This window comes from Peromyscus leucopus, chromosome 16_21 (genome assembly GCF_004664715.2).
Source record: "Peromyscus leucopus breed LL Stock chromosome 16_21, UCI_PerLeu_2.1, whole genome shotgun sequence".
Classification (NCBI taxonomy): Eukaryota; Metazoa; Chordata; class Mammalia; order Rodentia; family Cricetidae; genus Peromyscus; species Peromyscus leucopus.
This window is the reverse complement of record NC_051084.1, coordinates 62,121,361-62,141,878: the sequence shown is the minus strand read 5'-3', so window position 1 is coordinate 62,141,878 and position 20,518 is coordinate 62,121,361. Positions and strand designations below refer to the sequence as shown.

General features: G+C 40.6%; 1 protein-coding gene across 4 annotated transcripts in view; it reads right to left on the bottom strand.

The window, feature by feature from the left end:
- The window catches only part of Pkhd1 (PKHD1 ciliary IPT domain containing fibrocystin/polyductin), a 466,475-nt gene that overhangs the window by 197,466 nt on the left and 248,491 nt on the right, over positions 1 to 20,518 (bottom strand). For all 4 annotated transcript variants that reach the window (XM_028868108.2, XM_037199703.1, XM_037199704.1 and 1 more), the window contains 2 exons: positions 7,368 to 7,545; positions 5,672 to 5,867 (listed from right to left, as the gene is read on the bottom strand). In XM_028868108.2, coding sequence (XP_028723941.2) covers positions 5,672 to 5,867; positions 7,368 to 7,545 — 374 coding nt within the window. The remainder of the gene's footprint in view (positions 1 to 5,671; positions 5,868 to 7,367; positions 7,546 to 20,518) is intronic.

Below are 20,518 nucleotides of genomic sequence, written 5' to 3'. Positions count from 1 at the left end.
TGATTTTTGATTGAAGGGTGGCGGCTGGGATGCTGAGAGGATCCTTAGAGAGGCTCCACACAGCCAAGTCCATAAGAAAGGCTTTCCTTGTGTCTGGGCCTAAATTTGGAATTTCTTAACAGTGTGCACTTGTTCTTAGAGGCAGATAAGGGCTGAGCGTGAAATTCTTAATTAAGCAATAAATAGAGAGTGGGGTGTCAGCAGATGTAGCCAGTAGCCATGGCAACGAGAATCACATGGGCAAGAGAAATGAGACTAGATGGAGGCCTCAGGCCTGGGCCTGACTGACAGCTGAAGAATCCTACAAAGCTTGTAAACCAGATTAATTAGCTGACTAATTATTTCATAGCGTTAATGTAACTAAAAAATAAAAATAGTTCACCATGAACTGAAACATTCCTGGGGGTGGGGGGAAAGACAGCAGCCAGGAAGTAGTAAGGAAGTAGCTTGGGAAGGCAGAGACACGAGCTGTCAGTCAAACTGTGTGAGGGGAGAAGTAAGCTTGCTGGTTTTGACTCCTCACTTGCAAGCAGGAGAGAACACTCGTTTTACGGTTACATGTGTTCCCAAGCATAACTTGGAAGTCACAGCCGGGGCCTGCCATATCTTCTCAATCACCACCTCAAATACTTTTTCCTCTGGGTCCTAACCTGTACTTCAGCAGCACAAGTCTCCTGGGCAATATTTCCAGTGGCTTTGGAAAGGCAACCTGAACCAATCTCCTCAAAAGATATATTTAAGTGAGTGTATAACACTTGTTTAAATCCCTGTTCACAGCAACATGCCAGGTATATCATATGATCATGGACTTCAAGTAATACAAAATCCAGTTCAAAAAAAATGTTAAGAGCCTAGGGATGTCTCAATTGGTCAAGTATTTGACCTGCAAGCCTGAGGACCTGGATTTGGTCTCTAGAACCCATGGGGAAAAAATGCCGAGAAGAGGAAGAATGTACACTTGTAATCTCAGAACTGGGGAGGCAGAGCCAGGCGAACTGGACCCCTGAGCCTCACTGGCCAGCCAAACTAGCCTAATTGTGATGATGTTCCTGGCCACTGAGAGAACCCCTGTCTCAGAAGACATGGTGGGTGGCACCTGAAGATTGACATCTCCAGTTAGCCTCTGGCCTCCACATACATGTACACATGTGCACCCGTGGACGTGCGCACCTCCACACACACGAACATGCAAAGAAGAGGAACTGTAGTGAGAACATTGAAATGAAGACACTGCATTAACGGAGAGAGAAGAGGAAGAGTCCACTGGGAAAGTTTTCCCCAGAGTAGCACGTTATGCTAAGCAAGCTTTAACGTATCTGAATGCTGTGTATCACATTTCCAAGAGACAAGTAAATATTCTTAACCTCCCTGTAGAAGTGAAGGTATTGAGGCGTGAAGCAATTATAACACCATGCCCTAGGAAAAGGAACCAGCCAGCCACTGATTAAAACCCTAAGCCCCAAGCACTGGCCATGAGCTTTCTGGAAACCCAGCACTCCATAAAGATGTTTGCTGAGCAAAGACAAAGCTAGCCTCACTGGAAAGGAGAAATGGAAGGGTCAAATGTGTGCACGGTGTATTTTTCTCTGTCGCTGGGAACCAGGGAGAAGTTTTCTTCCACAGCCTGCCTAGAAGCCCCTTCTCCATCCTTTGTGGTCGCTGATCAATGATTATTTAGTGGGTAGCACACTCTAGTGGAGGGACCCAGAGCGAGGAGCTAGAATGCCTGGGTTCTGTTCTTTTTCATTCTTGTTTGGGCCTAAAGTTAGAAAAATACTGTAAGTCTCATGTGATAAAGTCAAGTAGAAGAGATATAACTAATTGTGACAAGAAAAAACAAAAAACTTCCTACAATGGGGTGTGGTGAGGCTGCAAACAGACAGCACAGCAGATCATTCACTTAGAAGCAGCTAATGTTCAATCCAGACAAAAATTCCAGTACAGAGAAAGGGCTCTGGATACAAAGCCTCACCTCTGACTAAGAGTCTCTTTGCAATTGATACCCACCAGCGAAGGAAAAAAATCTGTTTGCTCCATGAGTGTCACTGTGTTTATCAACCACACTGCAGAGCAGGCACCATGCCCAGGAGTAGTTGACAAACCAAAATGGATTCCCTGTTTTGTGTGTGTGCGTGTGTGTGTGTGTGTGTGTGTGTGTGTGTGTGTGTGTGTGTGTGCTTTTGGTTTTGTTTCAATTATTTATTGGGTTTGATTTGCTTGCTTTTATTTTTGTTATTTTGGGGGATTGAGAAAGAGGGTGAAGTTAAGTGGGGAGGGAGAAGAGGAGAGTCTGGGAGGGGTTGAGGGAGGGGAAAGGAAAGGATCAGTGTATATTGTATGAAAATAATAATAATAACAAAAGAAGTAGTTAATGAATGAAATCCATCCAGTTGTCCGAGGGGCTGCTAAGTGAAAGCACAGAAAAACTGACCTGAGGCTGCACCTCAGGAAGTCAGGCAGTTTCCTGACAATAAAGCCAGACTTCTATACACGCAGCTCTACTGATGTCTCACTTCCTAGAACACATGTGAAATCTTGATTTGTATATTTGTGAATTATTCTAATGGTAATCCTAAAAGGTCACAAAACAAGAAACTGGATGAGAGTAAGGATCTAACTAATTTATCAAACATGCAACACAAATCTCCAACTGTACTTTCTATGGGTTGTGTTGGTGTGCTGGCTATGATCATTACCTCACTGTTAGTAGGCTATGAGGAAAGGCACACAGGTCTGTGGGATGCATGGTAGTCTATCCACCTCATTCCTACAGAAGCTGTAAACTTTACACGGAGGATATCCATAATCACGGTCAATGTGCAATTGTCAATGTAGCTGCGTGGGGAGCCAACACCGGGAAACAGCACACACCTCAATTCCAGATCAGAAATGGGAACGTAAGTGGTTGTAGTCACTCATTTGCCCCAGTCACTTAGAGTATAAAAGAGGTGATTCTGACCACACAAGTTCCTATTGATCATCCTCTTCAAGAATCAAGAGTCTTTAAGTACATTACACATTCAAGCAACCCTCCAAGGCTTCCTTTTTCTTTTCCAAATCATAGGCAAAGGAAAGACTATGAGGATATTTCGATACAAAAAAAAGTATTCATTAGTAAAATCTACCTACCTAATAAAATGTCTTCTATGGAAACGATGACTATCATTTGATTAGTTCATATTTGAAATAAAATATGAATGGTTAAATTCAGTGCAAGGAACATATATTTTAATCCATTTGTCAAGAAGTTTTCTTTTCATGCCAGGAAAGCGCCAACTCTCCCTTCGTTGGTATATTAAAATTCAGTAGTGGTAAAGCTTTTGTGTGGGTCAGACCCGGTTTTCATATGGTTATGTGCAAGTGGGATAGACAAGTGACCCAGGGCAACTGCCTACTATTTACTATCCTTAGGGCCAAGTCTGGCTTGTGGCAGGGCTGAGACTTGCTGTGTTGATCAGGCTCCCTGAATTTGTCAGAATCTATTAAGAACAATTTATAACAGAGCCATCATTGCAGAAACCCATTTTATCAGATACTCTTTCTTGCATACCACCACAAAAATGCAGTGTAGCCACTAAACCCTAAAAGGTCACAAAAGCTAAACAATTAAATGAAAGTGAGGAATGAACTAATGGCATGTCTTCTATGGAAATGGTCATCTATAGGATGACTACCATTGATTAGATCATATTGGTGAGCTGGCGAGGCTGGTACAAGTGGACACCAGGATTCTCAGTGACCCATGAGGACACTGGAGCAGAGGAACAAAACCAGATAGACTTCAGGAGGTCAAAAATGGACAGCCCTGTGTCTAACACTGGGTTGCTATGAAACACACACAGGAGAAGGTTAGGAACTCCTTCTGCCCGCAGACTGCAAAGACGGGGGTTGTCAGGGTCCTTCTTCCTCCTCTAACCCTGATCCTGGACAGACTCAGCCTATCCTCCAGTCCTCCAGCCCAGGGATCCTTAGCTCACGCCATCTAGTCCCCTTAACCTCAGCAGCTCTCCAAAGTTTCTCTTCTCAAATGCCACGAGCATGCTCACTTGCGTCAGCATTGGCAAATAGTCTCTGCTGTTCCCACTGCAATCAGCCAGCTATCACCTTCATAGGGTAAAGTTAGTTGTTGGTTGTTTTCTTTTCTTTCTTTCTTTTTTTTTTAATGTTTTGATCAGCATGCAAAGAAGTGGGATTTATTGTGGCTTTCCATACATATGCATCATTGGACTCTGTCCCTCTTCACTTCCCACTTCTGTCCCTCTTCCTGTCCCCTCCCCCCACAGTTACCACCTCTTCAACTTTCATGATATACATATGCCATGACATTCTCTTGTTCCTACCTCCCTTCCATTCAGAACATGCCCTCCTCTCTCATAGCCCTCTTTTCTCCTCCCATGTCACACACACACACACACACACACACACACACACACACACACACACACATCTAGATTTCACACATGAGAGAAAACAAAATATTTGTCTTTCTGAACCTGGCTAATTGGTTCTAGCATGATCTAGTTCCTATACATCTTCCTCTGAATGTCATATCTGAATTCTTCTCAGATAAAAAATGCATGGTGTATAGGTATTAATTTTCTTCTTACACTCCTCTGTTGATGGAAAGGAAGGCCGACTCCATTTCCTAGCTATTGTGAATGGTGCATCAATAAACATCGGTGAGCAGGAGTCTTTGATATGCTGATCGAGAATCTTCCATGTGTATACCTTGGTCATGTATTAATTCTGTCTTTAGTTTTTAGAGACACCTTCATACTGATTTCCATATTGCCTTTACCACTTTACATTCTTGGTAGAGGTGAATAAAAGTTCCTCTTCCCACAAGGCAGTGGTGGTGCATGCAGCGGCAGGTGAACTCTGTGAGTTCAAGGCCAGACTGGTCTACAAAGTGAGTTTCAGGACAGGCTCCAAAAGCTACACAGAGAAACTCTGTCTCAAAAAACAAACAAACAAAAAAGAGTTCTTCTTTCTATACATTCTTGTCAGCATTTGTTGTTGTTGTCTTGATGATAGCTATTCTGACTAGAGTGAAATGGACTCTCCGAACAGCCTTTTAAAATTATGTATATGCATGTGTATCTGAGTATGAGTTTGTGAACACGTGTCTCATGCCTGCAAACACTAGATCCCCCTGGATCTCTTGGAGCTGGAGTTACTGGCAGTTGTCCTGGGAAGCAAACTCAGGTCCTTTGTAGGAGCATCAAGCACTTTTAACCATGGAGCCACCCCTCCAGCCCCATCTCAGGGCAGTTTTAATTTGCAATTATTTTACTACAAATAGAACACTACCTTAAAATCAATTAAAATATTAATATCACAAACACTTAATATAGATTAAGAACTTTGATAAAGAATTTTACATGCCACCCTTTATTTGACTGCATGTTTGATGTAGATCCTATTATTATTTTACAAATAAAGGGACTAAGATGTAGAGTACCTATTTATCTACCACCCACTTCCTACTGAGTCCTTGGATTGAGATTTAAACCCATATGATCTGATTTCAGAGTTCACCCATTTAATTACAACATACAGCACAGCCCCATTATTCCTCATTGATTTCACAGCCCAAAAGCTGAAGTTCAGGAATAAAGAAAGCTTTCTGACTATATGCCCTCAAAAACTACTTCCGTGGGTGGATCCTTACCCAGATAGGTGAGCTGCCTTAACTGGCTGTTGAAGAACCAATCACAGCCTCTGTCATGACTGGGCAAAGGAGGAGATGAAAGCGACTGACCCAGGAGATTCCCACATCTGATGATGATGTCCGGGTAAGGCGGTAGGTCCCCGTGCTGCAGCAGGAGATGATTTTGGGGGGCAAAGCTGTCAAAGGTTGCCGAGTACTGAAGTGAGAAGGGAAAAACACATTGATGAGCAAGGAGACCCCTTTCCTCAAAAGGAGTCGTTTAGCCGCAGAACAGGTGAACGCAAGCCGCACTTCCTGTGTGGGAAATGGGCCTACTTGAACCTATTTCATAGAAGTTCGCAGTCAGACTACAACATCATCAAATGTGAAGACTGAAAATAAAACGATGGGGTTCTTCTTGTTTATAACCACAGTGAAGAGAGGAGGAAACCATGTCCATGAATTGACTTCTCGTGGTCAAACAGCTGTAAGAAGGGGCCAGGTCTACATACAGTTCCTTGCCAGCTTTCCTCAGGACATGAGGAGGCAAGCAGTGGTCAGGATCTGTGCATGAGTAACAGGGATGGCCTGACGCCGCTGGGGCACCTGGTGACCAGTCAACCCCTGAGAGCCCAGCGACTGTTCATCTCACCGTACCATTCTCGAGCATGCAGCAACCAATTGCTCGGATCACGAGGCAGGACAGTGCTGAGCCGGTACACAAACCTTACCAGGCCACATCCTTATCCTTAGCTTTGGGGGAAATTCCTTGGAGTGTTCTTATGGTAAACCCAATGGACAGCAAAGAGAGGTGGAGGGGACAGTATCCTTTCTGAGGGCCACGGTGAGAAGCTCAGCTGAGATAAGTGCCTCCTGTATCCCTAAAACACACTTCCACAACTACATAGACCTTGTTGTGTGTGACACAGAAAGAGGAATGTGAAAGGGGAATGAGCTTGAAGAAACACGTTGAATTACCATTTCCATTTTAAATTATTTTACGTCTTATTATTGTTGTTGTTGTTGTTGTTGTTATCATCTTGAAAAATGTGCTCGCTTTCTATCTAGCCATTACCCCTAACAATTTGATTCTTTCCACTGAGGCCTACCTGGAGGAGCATGAAGACAGATTTCTTTGTAAATTCACCTTGAGCCACAAGGTGGCAGTACGAAACATGTGATTGACCAGTAAAGAAATTTTCTCTGGCTTCTAACCATTCTAACAGGGGTAAGTTAGGTTGTAGCTTATATTGAGAGTGAGAGAGAGAGAGAGTGAGAGAGAGAGAGTGAGAGAGAGTGAGAGAGAGAGAGAGAGAGAGAGAGAGAGAGAGAGAGAGAGAGAGAGAGAGAGAGAGAGAGAGAGAGAGAGAGAGAGAATGGTAGGAAGAAAGGAAAGAATGAAAGAAAGAAAGAATGAAAGAAAGGAGGGAGGGAGGAAGGGAGGGAGGGAAGGAGGGAGGGAGGGAGGAAAGAAAATAAATTATAGGAAACGATTAAAGGCTACTTTTGACCGAATTACTAAATTTCTAGCAGAACTAGTTTCACATTCAAGATGGGATTTAAACACTAAAGGGTTCAAGTTAACAAACAAACCATCTAGCAAACTGCTGCTGCAGTTTCCTTTGTGAGCATCAGATAATAGTTACAGCCCATGCCTTCACAGAAGTGCAGCTAGGAACCACTTAGTGTGGGAAGCAATGCCAGTAGACAGGTTTACCTGCAAAGACCTGTCCATCCAAGGGCTCTGGAACTGCAGCGAGTAGGTCTCTTGATCCAAGAGTAGAGCCATCCAGCCATAATAGTTAGACAATGTATCACCCACATAATTGACAGTGATCGTCTTGTTTCTGCTGTCAGTTATAATTAAATTCTTAGGAACACCAAGGGCCTTCTCTCTATAGTGAATTAAAAAGAAAAAAAATAGTAAATAAGAGTTCCAAGGTAGGGTCTTGGAGATAGATCAGCAGCTAAGAGTACTTGCTGCTATTCCGTAGGACCTGGGTTTGAATCTCAGGATCCATGGGGCTGCTAACAACTCTATGTAACTCCAGTTCCAGGGGGACACGACTCCCTCTTCTGGAGTCCATGGACACTTGACATAAATTGTGCACAGACATACAGGAAGGTGAAGCACACATATACCTAAAATAAATGAATAAATACACTCTAAAAAATTTTAATTCCATGGTAATTTCCCCACTCTAAATCTTCCTCTTACATCATCTGTATTCTTCCCCGTTGGTGATGTCATGGGGCTTCCACCTATGTGTCTATAGTGGTCACAATCTATGTTAGTCAAAACAGCCCACTAGGAGACGGCCACCAGAAGCCTTACATACCTTACACTACTGTGGTAGAAATGGGTAAGTAACATTAGTATCTGAAATCACTAATAAATGTCACCTTAATGAGTCCACATAGGCTGGAATAAAATACAATTAATTTAACAAACGCCTATAGTAAGAGTTTTGCCATGTAGCAAGCTTGTTAACAGCGGGAAACACATTATTTTGAGTAACTTGATATTCCTAGAGGAGCCTTCATGAGCCCAGAACCTGATGAGCCTAACTATTCAGTGCCCTTCTACAACTGCCTGGGAGAAACGGCTTTAGTAGTCCCTAGAATGAAGGTCCTGGTGTCTCGCCCAGAGTCTGGCCTACTGCACAGAACATACTGCCACCGCTTCCCTTTGGTGTTCCTGGCTTTGCTTTTTGCAAACTACAGAGTGTACAAACCTGGAGTCAGACACACATCCTTCTTCTCCTTGGTGACCTCTGTCTCAGCACAGGGGTCTACACACGTTGGTGCTCACCATGCTTGTTATAAAATGGAGACTAGTTAGATAAGGTCTTCCAAAAGCAGCCTGTACCATCTTGCTAACTTTTACAAAGGGTTGTATACAGTGCTTATTTTACCAAATTAGAAAACTAAGGCAGATTGTGGCAGTACCTAGATCCCCTGATTGTTTCTCTGTAGCCCATCCCAGAAAGTGGTTTTTGAGACTTTGTTAGAAAATAAATGTATTTAGTCTAAAGCTAAAACTCTAAGCCAAAATGAAAATAAAAACATCAGGAAAAGATCTTTTTTAAGTTCAATAAGCATATATCTGTTTTTCTCCTTTTGTTTAGATTTCATGAGAACTTTCACCATGGCATTTAGCCACAAAGCAGATAATTGAGCTCTGAAAGGAAAAGGAAAGGAGAGAGAGAAGGTAAAGACTTCTCACAGTGAGATGGAACCTGAGTGTATCAAAACCCAGTTTATAACCCAACGGTATATCATGAAAAGGAAACACTCGTGTGAGAGAAACAGTTCCTGCAACATCACCAAACTTGTCAAGGTCTCCTGTGTTCAAATCAATCCCTGCCTTTGCCTCGCAAGTACTTGAAATTATAGGGATGTGCCACTGTGCGTAAATGAAAACAGGAATGATAAATAGCTGGGTGAACATGAGACAGGGATAAAGGATCTCAAGTTGCAGGTCTCCCTGGGCCACAGAGAGAGACTCTAACTGTGCTGCTGGTTAGTTGATGACCTTGACACGAGCTAGGGTCATCTGGGAAGACAGAACTGGAGCTGTGAAAATGCCCCCATACGATTGGTTGGTAGACCAGTCCATGGGGCATTTTCTTGATTAATTACTGATGTGGAGGGCACAGCCCACCTTGGGTGATGTCTCCCCTGGGCAAGTGGTCATGAGGTGTTTAAGAAAGCAAAAGTGAGCCAACCATGAGAACAAGCCAGTAAGCAGTACTCCTCCATGGCTTCTGCTTGAGTTCCTGCTTCCAAGTTCCTGCCCTGATTCCCTTCATGACAGACTGTGGGAGGGACACATAAGCCAAAGAAACCTTCACTCCCTAAGTTGTTTTTGATCATGCTGTTCTAGCAGAACAATCAGAAGCAAACTAAGAAGCAAAAGGAAATAAAAAATGCTTTTCCAAGTTAGAATAAAAATGAAAAAAAATAGACGTAAAATACAAAGGTGAATGATATACATCAGTATGTGCGAACTCGGGAACTTACTAACCCTTTAATTTGTGGCTTCCTTTCTTCCAGCATGGAGACAATGTATTCTTCATTCCTTACCATTTATTTGGATGCCTAAACTGTCACATGAATAACATGATAACAAACTTGCCTTTTGACATTGAAGCAGTATTGTTATCAACAGAGTACATATTGGGGACTACACTATTAAGGTACAAAATAAAATAACAAGGAAATTTCCCATTTCCATAAGTTTGGGATTTTCTGATGTTGTGCACCGAATGACTATGGTATACTTGTGGCTATGGGTCAATGGTTTGGCATGTCTTGGATGGTTATTTGTGATGTTTTGCCCTTTTAACACATAACTATAGGCTTTCATGTTACAGATCACTGACCCAGGTATTTTTTGTGAGATTAAACAGCTTTTTCCACTATTAATGAAATAAGAATGATCAAAAAATGATGCATTTGGAATAAAAGAACTATTCTGTCCCATGATAAGCCTATGCAGTGTTATTGGAATTGCCATAAACTTAAAAGAAGCAATTTTCCATCTTTAGGTTTTAGATACGCAGGATTTACCTCACGCATTTCTACTAGGATTTGTATTGGAACTACTAGACAGGTCTTAACTTAAATTCTTAGAACCATAATGGATATGAAGGAGGTTTGCTCCAATGTCAATCCAATGCCTAGTTTCTCTCATTACATTTTATCCTGCCCCTGTTTTCAGTTCATGATATATTTGGGGTCTACTTACAAATTTTATAGGTACATTTTTTAATATTATTATTGTTTGATACAGGGTCTCATCATATAGTCAAGACTGATCTCATACTCACTGTTCAGGCCAGTTTTGAATGCTCCATTTCAGACTCCCTTACACTTAGAACTGCAGATACGTGTCACCACACCCAGATAAAACTGTAATGTTTAGAAAAACCTTTAGAATAGTAAACATTTTTCTTTAGGTATTTGTTGTGTATCATCCTAGCTACATACTTACTGGTTGGAGCTATGAGTCCTAGGAGTGTACAGCATAATTTACACAACTAATACATTGAGAAATAAACATAGACATCTAAGAAACAAATGTAAAATAAAAGTGATAGGAGAAGAGATAAGTGTGAAGCAAGAAACATCAAGGAGATAGATGTGTTGGCTCCAGTGAGCACCATGGTCCAATTTGGAATGGGATTCTCCACAGTCCAGAGAACAGTTCTATATAATTCATCTTCTACAGTGAGTCTCAGCTTCTACAGGGACACAAAGATTGTGAATAATGAACTGCAAGACCTAATGCAGAGGAGAATAAATGAAATGTCAGAATTTCTAATCAGTGATTTGCTATATTAAATGAAATTGTCTTTCATTCAATAACAGTTTGAAAGACAGGCTGAGTGAATAAATTTGTTGAATGAATGAATGATAACTGTGTCTATATATGCTGACTGGCTACTTACTCTACTTTCTGACATTTCTCCCCAATGAAGGTGTCTATACAGAAAATCATACAAGTTTCAGGGGAATCCTAAATTTATTAATCAAAGATTAGCAGTTGATTACAAGTCATCAGAATTTGTTAAGTCAACTCTAAGCTATATACTATTTACCAAAACAACTCAGACATTTAAAAGTTATGGTTGGAAACCATCTTTGTGGCATGAACAATATGTTTTGAAGTAGACTATGATTTTTAAAGATGCTGAGGGTCCTATATGAACTCACATCTCTTATATTCTACCCATGTTTTTGCCAATTGAACCACTTTGGAAAATAGCTTATTTTTATTTTTTCTAATGTCCAATGACCTCTGAACTTTTACTGGTCTTTGCTCCTGAGTTTCCTACTTCTGCTACCCTGGCACTTAGGAACTTTGGAGGTATTTGTTACAGACACCATGATGACTAGATCCTACAGACGGTGGTGATCTTTCATGAGATTTACATAATGTTGCTACTGTCTAGGTCATTGTGGGTATTTAAGACTTTCTCATCTTCCATAAGTCGGTAGTAGTGGTATTTGGCACTCAGTTAGCCTGTGATGTTCCATGGGGCCTTGTATTTCTGTGTTTCACATGACTGCTTGCCTAGGTTTTTGTGAGTTCCACCAATCTGTAGCAAAATTTGTTGAATAGCTCCATATGTAAGGCCTCCACATACCAAGCTGTGTTTTAAAATCTCACTGAAGTAAAATTAATCTCCAAGCACTAGGCTCTGCCTCTTGGCTCCATAGGCATTATCTAAGATCCTTAGTCATGGAAGCAGCTACAATCTCTGGGGAGTATAAAGTAACCACCATCATGCTCTCCTCAATATGCTGGGACAAGTACTTTTCTATCTCCCATTCCTGAGCATTCATCATATTGACCCAAAGGTCCACCATGATTTTGCTGAGTTACTGATGTTTAGGGACATCTAATTCCATAGTCATCCAAGCTTGGCAGTCTTGTATCATAAGCCTTTAAATTCTTCCTCATGGCTCTTCTTTATAAACAGCAACCTCTCCTTGAAAGCTTCAATTTCCATCACTATTGCAGCCTAGTGATACTAGCATCATCAATGACCTTGCAGAGCCAATAGCTCCTCTCCAAAGATCAGAACATACACTAGTTACTTGTGGTGGTATTGTGTTCCCCAAAATATTGTGTACTCTAATAAATTTATCTGGGGTCAGAGAACAGACAGCCACTAGATACAAAGGCTAGAAAATGGTGGCACTCACACCTTTAATCCTAGCATTTCAGAGATAGAAATCCCTCTGGATCTCTGTGAGTTCAAGGCCACATTGGAAATAGCCAAGCATGGTGACACACGCCTTTAATCCCAGAAAGCCAGCCTTTAATCCCAGGGAGTGGTGGTAGAAAGCAAAAAGATATATAAGGCGTGAGGACCAGAAACTAGAAGATTTTGGCTGGTTAAGCATTCAGGCTTTTGAGCAGTAATTCAGCTGAGACCCATTTCGGATGAGGACTCAGAGGCCTCCAGTCTGAGGAGACAGGACCAGCTGAGGATCCGGCGAGGTGAGATAGCTGTGGCTTGTTCTGTCTCTCTGATCTACCAGCATGGACCCCAATAACTGGCCTCAGGTTTGATTTTATTAATAAGAACTTTTAAGATTCCTGCTACAGTTACTTTTCTCTTACTGTGATAAAATACCATGACAAAGGCAACTTACATAAGGAGGAGAAGGAAATTATTTTGGCTTAGGACTCTAGAGTGATGAGAATCCATCATGGTAGGAAGGAATGGCAGCAAGTGTCAGGCAGGGTGGAATGAACAGGAAGCTAAATGCCCACTTCTTCAATACAAGCATAAAACAGAGAGAGAGGAGGAAGTGTTTGAGACTTTAAATATTCAAATTCAGCCCCCATGGATGTATTTATTCCAGCAAGGCTACACTACCTACACCTCTCCCAAAGAACACCATCCACAGGGGACCAAGTGTTCAAATACTTTTTGATGCCCTAGGAGAAGCAATCCCTATTCAAAACTACGATAGCATATGACCAACCCGTCTCATACCTGACTCTAAAATCTCCAGGAACAATACGATTTGATCTCCAGAAAGCTACTGGCATTACCCATGGGATTTACAAAGATCTGCTCTTTGGTAGTCTTGAGTGTAACACCCTTACTCTGACCTGAAGCTCCCTTTGCTCCATGCATTCCCAAATTTTGTTCTTCCATCTTCAATTATGAGTCTCTAGTTTCCTGGAGGAGGCCAGATGCTCATTAAGTTTTTCATGGTTTCCAGACTCTAGAGGACACTCATCTCCACCTAATCCCCCAGTGTTACCACAACCAGGTGCCCAGAGCACCAGCTACCCTAAGAGCCAATATAATGGAGAGCATGGACATCTGGTAATCTGAGACCCACAGATCCTTTATCTACACAGATCACATTGTTGGCCAACCAGACTCAGGTTGGGCGACCAAAAGTAACAACTGATGGAGAGGAAGGTGTAACATTCCATGGAGCTCATGTTGTCCAGGGATAATGGTCAGAAAACTACAACTTAAGGTTGGGCCACCAAAATTAGTTTAAATAATACACTAAATGAAAAAAAAATGTTCAAATACCTTTAACATTCATGGCCTACATTTCTTGTTCTTTTCCTAGTTATTATTTATACCATTTTAATAGCTATTTAAATCTTAATACATCTCAATATAATCAATTGGATAGATTTCTGAGAAATTATTCTTAATTCTTAGGAACAGACATGTGTCTCAAGAACCCCCTAACCATTTTGACTAGAGCTAGTTGTCAAATTTCTATCATTATCTTTTTTATTAATCAATTAGAATGTTAATTTCCAGATTCAATTCATAGAGGTTATAATTTCAGTTTCTTTTTTATTTTTTAAAGTAATTTATTTATTTTTATTTCATATGCATTCATGTTTTGCCTGCATGTATGTCTGTGTGAAGGTGTCAGAGCCCCTGAAACTGGAGTTACAGGCAGTTATGAGTTGCCATGTAGGTGCTGGAAATTGAACCTGGAAGAGCAGACAGTGTTCTTAAACACTGAGCTACCTCTCCAGCCCTAATTTCAGTTTCTTGAAAAAAAAATGAGGACATTTCCCCAGTTTCTAAAGGCTTTTATAAACATTTCCCCTCTTTAAATGTTATCAAAACTCTGATACTATTAGTGAAGTTCTACTTATCTTGTGGTCCTTTGTGCCATCCAATGAGTATTCTTCTCTTCCATCAGCACACAATAATGTGATAGTGGCCACTAGGTCAATCAGAGACCCGCCATGACACACTGTGATTCTAAACCAACTTTTTTCTTACCTCTTTACGCCAAGACAGCTTAGAGCCCTGAGCCTATCAAGCCTCTCTCATCCATCTCAACCATTCAGGATGCAGTTTCCTAGGCAGCCATGAGCAAGCCAACTTTCTGTAGTGTAAATAAAGAAGTAGATACCAAGCATGTCTTCATCACAGCTGGTGGCAGAGTCATATTGCACATTCTAAAGAGCAAATCAAAATGTAAAAGGCTCATATTCTAGCAGGTAAGATTGACCATTGCCAGGGGCCAAAACTTAGTCCTATCCTTCTAGGCCAAATGCCAGCATTGACAGTGGTGGGCTCCTCTGAAAGGCACCAAGAGAACATCGAGAGTCAAAGAACACCATGAAGAGAATTTACCAACCATAATTACTACAATCTTTGCTTGCCCTAAATAGCCACCAATTTCCCTGTGCCCTAAATAGCCACCAATCTCCCTCTCTTTACTGTTAATGAAGCAAAGGAGCACAAAAGTATTTCTAATTTGGAGGAGCCAAGGGAGTCTGCATGGGCCATTAGCAGCAGAGAGCTTCATTACTAGGGGAAGAAGTCTCTCCCTGAACTTCGTATGGCTTTATGTGCAAGAAATCAGGAGGCAACCAGTCAATTTTAAATGTTAACCCTTACATTCCCATAGGCAACAGTTCCTGTACACCATCAGAAATGCAAAAGGACTCTGAGCCTCACATGCTGTATTTTCTTTCATTATGAAATCATACTGTTTCATAGGGTGCTTTGTTAAAGGACTGAATGATATGCAAGGAAATATGGTCATATCTATCCCCATTTCCCATCCAGTTTCCCCCATATCTCCCCTCAACATTTCCCCTTCAACTACGTTTATTTTTCTTTTTGATGTGGTTACTGACTCCCTGAATTCAGTTATTTGTGCCCATATATGCATAGTTGTAGAACCATCCACTACAGCATGAAAATTCTATCAGGAGCTACATCCTCCAAAAATAACACTTCTCTTAAAATATTTTTTTACTATTTATTTTATGCGTATAGATATTTCCCTGCACATATGTATATGTACAACATCAGTGTCCTGGCCTTGCAGGCAAGAAGAAGGCATTGGATCCTTGGAATTAGAGTAACATAATTGTGAACTGCCATATGTATGCTGAGGACTGAATCCAGGTCCTCTGGAAGAACAGCCAGTGCCCTTAATCACTGAGACATCTCTCTAGCCCCAGGAATGATTCTTTTTAATTAAGTGATATGATTCATTAGAATACTAATGTATTTATTGATAAAACTTCCAAACAAGCAGAACAATTTATCATCCTAGTTGCTTAAGAGTAATGGGATTCAGTGGCCATATACTGCACAGAACTGTGGGATGTAGAGTGCCCACAAAGGATTTGTTAGGCCGTCAAAAAATACCAGTGGGAACAAGCACTAATTCCCTCGGTTGTGTTCACCATTAGGTTGCATTTTCTAAAGGTCCATATCTCTACATATTAACAAAAACACTGTATTAAACTCTAAATATTATCAAGTATGAACAACTCAGAAATAAAACCTCTATAATTATATATTTCCTAAGCCAGATATATAATAGTCGGCCACAAATGTTGCTCCAAGCAACTCCTGGATATTTACACATCCTATTGCATGCACATTTTTTATTGCACAAAACAGGACAGAATCAAAATTTTGAGGAGCACCAACAAACCTTGGTGGCACGCCTTTGCATGAGCATCCTTCAAAACTGTCCTGAACTCACTCCCCTTCATCAGATTATCTTCTGACATGTCACCATCCACGATACACTGACATTTTATGCGGTTAATTATTTTTCCATTTTTCCAGTGTGTGTATGTGTGTGTGAGAGAGACGAGACAGAGAGAGAGAGAGAGAGACAGACAGACAGACAGACAGAGAACAAGAAAGTGCCTCAAAAACATTTCAGTATTCTGCCTTCTGAGAAAGGGGATGATAAACCTAAAGAAAGGGAGGAGTACAACATTCAGTCTTCCACAAACTTTCAACAATTCTTACATTGTCATTTTACATGGTTGTGGAGAGCAAAACATTTCTTATAATCAGCCTTGTGTTTCTGAAGAGTACAGCCCACTAACTGTCCTCTGTGACTTTTCAGATACCTGTTTCTGTCTTTGTGTGGACTTGGTCAAAGTAAAAACTTACTGTAGAGGAACCTGAGTAACAGCTTCTTAGTTCCTCAGAGGTATTATCTACTGCTTTGTGATAGATTCAACTCTTATCATGTTAAGATGCTACTTCTCGCTTATTCTGTTTTAATTTGTAAAGAATGATATGCCTTCACCTACCATGATACTTGAGTGAGACTTTATCCACCATGTTATCTCTTCTCCATGCCTTATGGACTTTAGCTAGAAAGCCTTCTCAGAAAGAATGCATCTTTAGAATCATGCAACTAGGAAGTAGGCAACTACTTAGCAAGGTTATTGAAAAATAATTGTGCCTGTGTTGAATAGGAAGATAGGCTAAGATCTGTCTTCTCTCTTATGTCTACACACCTGGTACTGGACACAGTTCACTGACAGACAGCAGCTCATAAGAGCCGCTTTCCTAACTCCAAGTTCGGCATCTTCTTGTAGCTTCAAAAAAACCAAATGAAATTCTGTTCATCTTATAATTATGCAAATGCCACAAATCAAGGCTTTGTATTCTAGAATGTTAGTTGATAAACATTCACTGATATGCCAACGTACCCTTTTATTACTCATTAAACTCAATGATCATATAGTATTGTTATTGGTGTTCCTCAGTTTGGGGTTCATCGTGATTTTTAAATGATGTCCTGTTCTACTTCTGTAACCTCTACTGCCAAGAGAGGATAATACATCTTAAAATCATCCTGTCTCACAGGGTGTTTTGTTAAAGGACCGAATGATACCATTAGTGATGCTATGCCTATTTATCCCTAGGAAGGAGAGTTAGGTGATTATTAGAGGAAAAGCTAGGCCAAAATTTCCATTTGAACTCTTCTTTACTTTTGCATTCACAGAGGCAGGGGGTGCCTCATACTTTGCACACTAACACATTAAGAGCAGTTGCATAGGTAAAAACTGAACGCAAGCACGACAGGAGAGGGTATTAAGCAAGAGCTAAGAATCAAGGTGATCAACAAGAACATTAACCTTTCCTTTCCCGGAAGGAGAAAGGGAGAATCAAAGGACACAGCGAATCAAAGACTGGGTTATGAATCACTCAGACTCTGTACCCTCCAGGGAATTTTTACCAGATTAGCATAATATGTCATTATTGAAAATCATTCCCCTTTCTTCAGGAATTATATTGTTACTTTTGAGCACAGCTGATTGTTTTGCCAGGCATATTTTCCCATAAATATATAAACCTATAGCACACTATTCCATGATAGAATGCCTATGTGTTGTTTTCTAAATAACAGACACAACATAGACTTTTTAAGGTGGGGCTTATTGAGCACTTGTTGTATGTCTGGCAATGACCCTGTGAAATAAATACCATTACGTTCATTTTACTGATGTGAGAAATGAAGTGAGACAAGGTAAAGTGACTTGTTGAAAGGAACACACCCAGGAAAGCTGAGAAGCGATTCCCAACTGCTTCCTGCATCCTCCAGTGTCTGAAGCCTAATGTGGAATTCAGGCATCCTCACCATACTTTATGTGCCATCTATAAAACTCAGGCAGTTTGGTTGGCCAGCCTACATTTTTCAAGCTCTTACCTCACCCCCACCCATTCACTAATTAGAAAGCAAAATAAAATCACTGTCTGATTTGTTAACATTTAACAAGTCAAAAACAGTTGAAAAGACTGTAAGTGACTTGAGACCAACAACAAAAAACAAATGTGTTTCCCAGTTGATAATCATGAGGGTTAAATTCTTTTCCTCCCTCATCACATTCTCCCCATCACAATAAAGTCTCTATATCACCAGAGAAAGAAAGCATTTGCAAATGTTGGCAACAGATTGGGTGGTGGGGGGCGGGGTGCAATGAAGAAAAGAATTAGATGTTAAAATATATACTCTAATTAACTGATAGCCCCAGGATAGCAGAACACTTTAAGACACTGTGAAAGGGCATTAAGTGTTATATGATTTTAAAAATTTTGGAAATAAGGACTAAAGATAACATTTTAAGACCTGAATATTCTGGAGAAAAAGTAAATATAATAGAGACCTCATAAATATGGGCATAAAATATGGGAAATAGTAGCATGAGAAAAACATTTAGAGGTGACAATTTTTTTTAATTTATATAAAGGTAATTTAAGTCAATGTGTGCTCAATGTTGTACTAGGGCCATAAGATGCACAACAAACAAAACTACCCAGATCCCTTCCTTAACATCTGCAAAAGAAGGCAACTTATAAAACTGTGCAGGAGTTATGAGTATTGATCAGAGGAAGTCTAAAGAGCGAGCACACAGCAGGGATAACAGAGTGCTCAAGATGCTCAGGAAAACTCATCAGAGAAAATCACCTCCATGCTGAGCTCATGGAAGCTGAACCTTATGAACAGAAACAGGCAACAAGGTAAATATGGGATAGAGAGCTGGGAACATAGGATGATGCCAAGGCCTTCTGCAGGTAGCAGATATAAAGGGCTGGAGAGGTTTTGCCTCAGGAAGCATGTGGAAGCACATTTTCAGCCAGGGAAAGAAGGGCAAGACCAGGTCTAAGCAGGTTGGGGCATCATCAAGTGGCAAGCTAAGAAGTGCCTGTGAGCACACAGGTAAAAGATAACTAAAGCTGGCCTAGAAGGGGGCATTAGCCAAGGGAAATGACTCAACATGGACCGCTCCTAGAAACTAACCTGTGCAAGCAGGTCAGACTTGAAATCCCACTATACAGAAAGCAGGGGGATTGCTGAGACTTTGAGGCCAACCTGGGCTACATAGTGAGTTTCAGGCCAGAGGAGGCTAAAGAATGAGATTCAACATGAAAAAAAATGGGAAGGGGACAGGAAAGAAGGTGGGTAGAATAAAGTAAAAAGAGGAGAAGAGAGAGGAAGGGAGAGGAGGAGAGAGAAGTAGCAGAGGTAAGAGGGGAGGAGAGGGGAAGAAAGGGGAGGGGAAGGGATAAAGCAATGTTTATATCAATATATGTTTTGAAAATTAAGTGTTTGTAACTGTGGGATTACTTCTGGGTACTTTCTTCTATTCCATTATTCTACATGTGTTTGTGCTAATACAATGTAGTTTGTGTTACTAGCATAGTTTGAGGTCATGTATTGATTGCTCCATTTTTCCTCACTCTGCTTAGGATTGCTTTGGCTGTGTGTGTGTGTGTGTGTGTGTGTGTGTGTGTGTGTGTGTGTAGTGTGTGTGTGTGTTCCTACATGAATTTTACAATCTTTTTCTAGTTCTTTAAGAATATCTTTGAAATGTAAATGGGGATTATATTGAATCAGTAGATCACTTTTGGAAATTTAATCACTTTTACAATACTAACTCTGCTAATACATAGGTATGGGAGATATTTTCCTCTTCTGAAGTCTTCTTGGTTGCCTTTTTTAAGTATCTTAAAGTTTTCACTGTAGAGGTCTTTCACTTTCCTGGCTAGATATATTGCTGGGCATTGTTATAGCTATTGTGAATGGGATTTGCTTTCTTCTTTTCTTCCTTACAAAGTTTATTATCTTATATCCAGTACTGAGAGATTTTATCAGGCCTGTTGAGTTTTCTGCCAGAGTCTACAGGGACCTTTAATTAGAGGCTCATGCCATTTGCAGGCAAAAATACTTCCAGGGTAGTTTATTCCTGTTTGTATAACTCTTATTCTTTCTCTTACCCAATTTTTCTAGCTAAGATTTTCACCACTATTTTGAAAAAAATACATTACCCCATTTCTAATTTCAGAAAAAATGTTTTTTAGCATTTTTACCATTTACTATAATGTTGAATACAAGTCTGGCAAGTGTATTACATTGAAATATGCTCCTTCTACTTCTAAATTTTTCAAAGATTTTTATCATGAAGAGGTAGTGAACTCTATCACAGGTTTTTTTCTACATGGATTGCGATGATCATGTGATTTCTGTTCTTATGTCTTCAAAAAATAGTTCTACTCGACCTGGTTATTCAAATGTAGGAAAATGAAA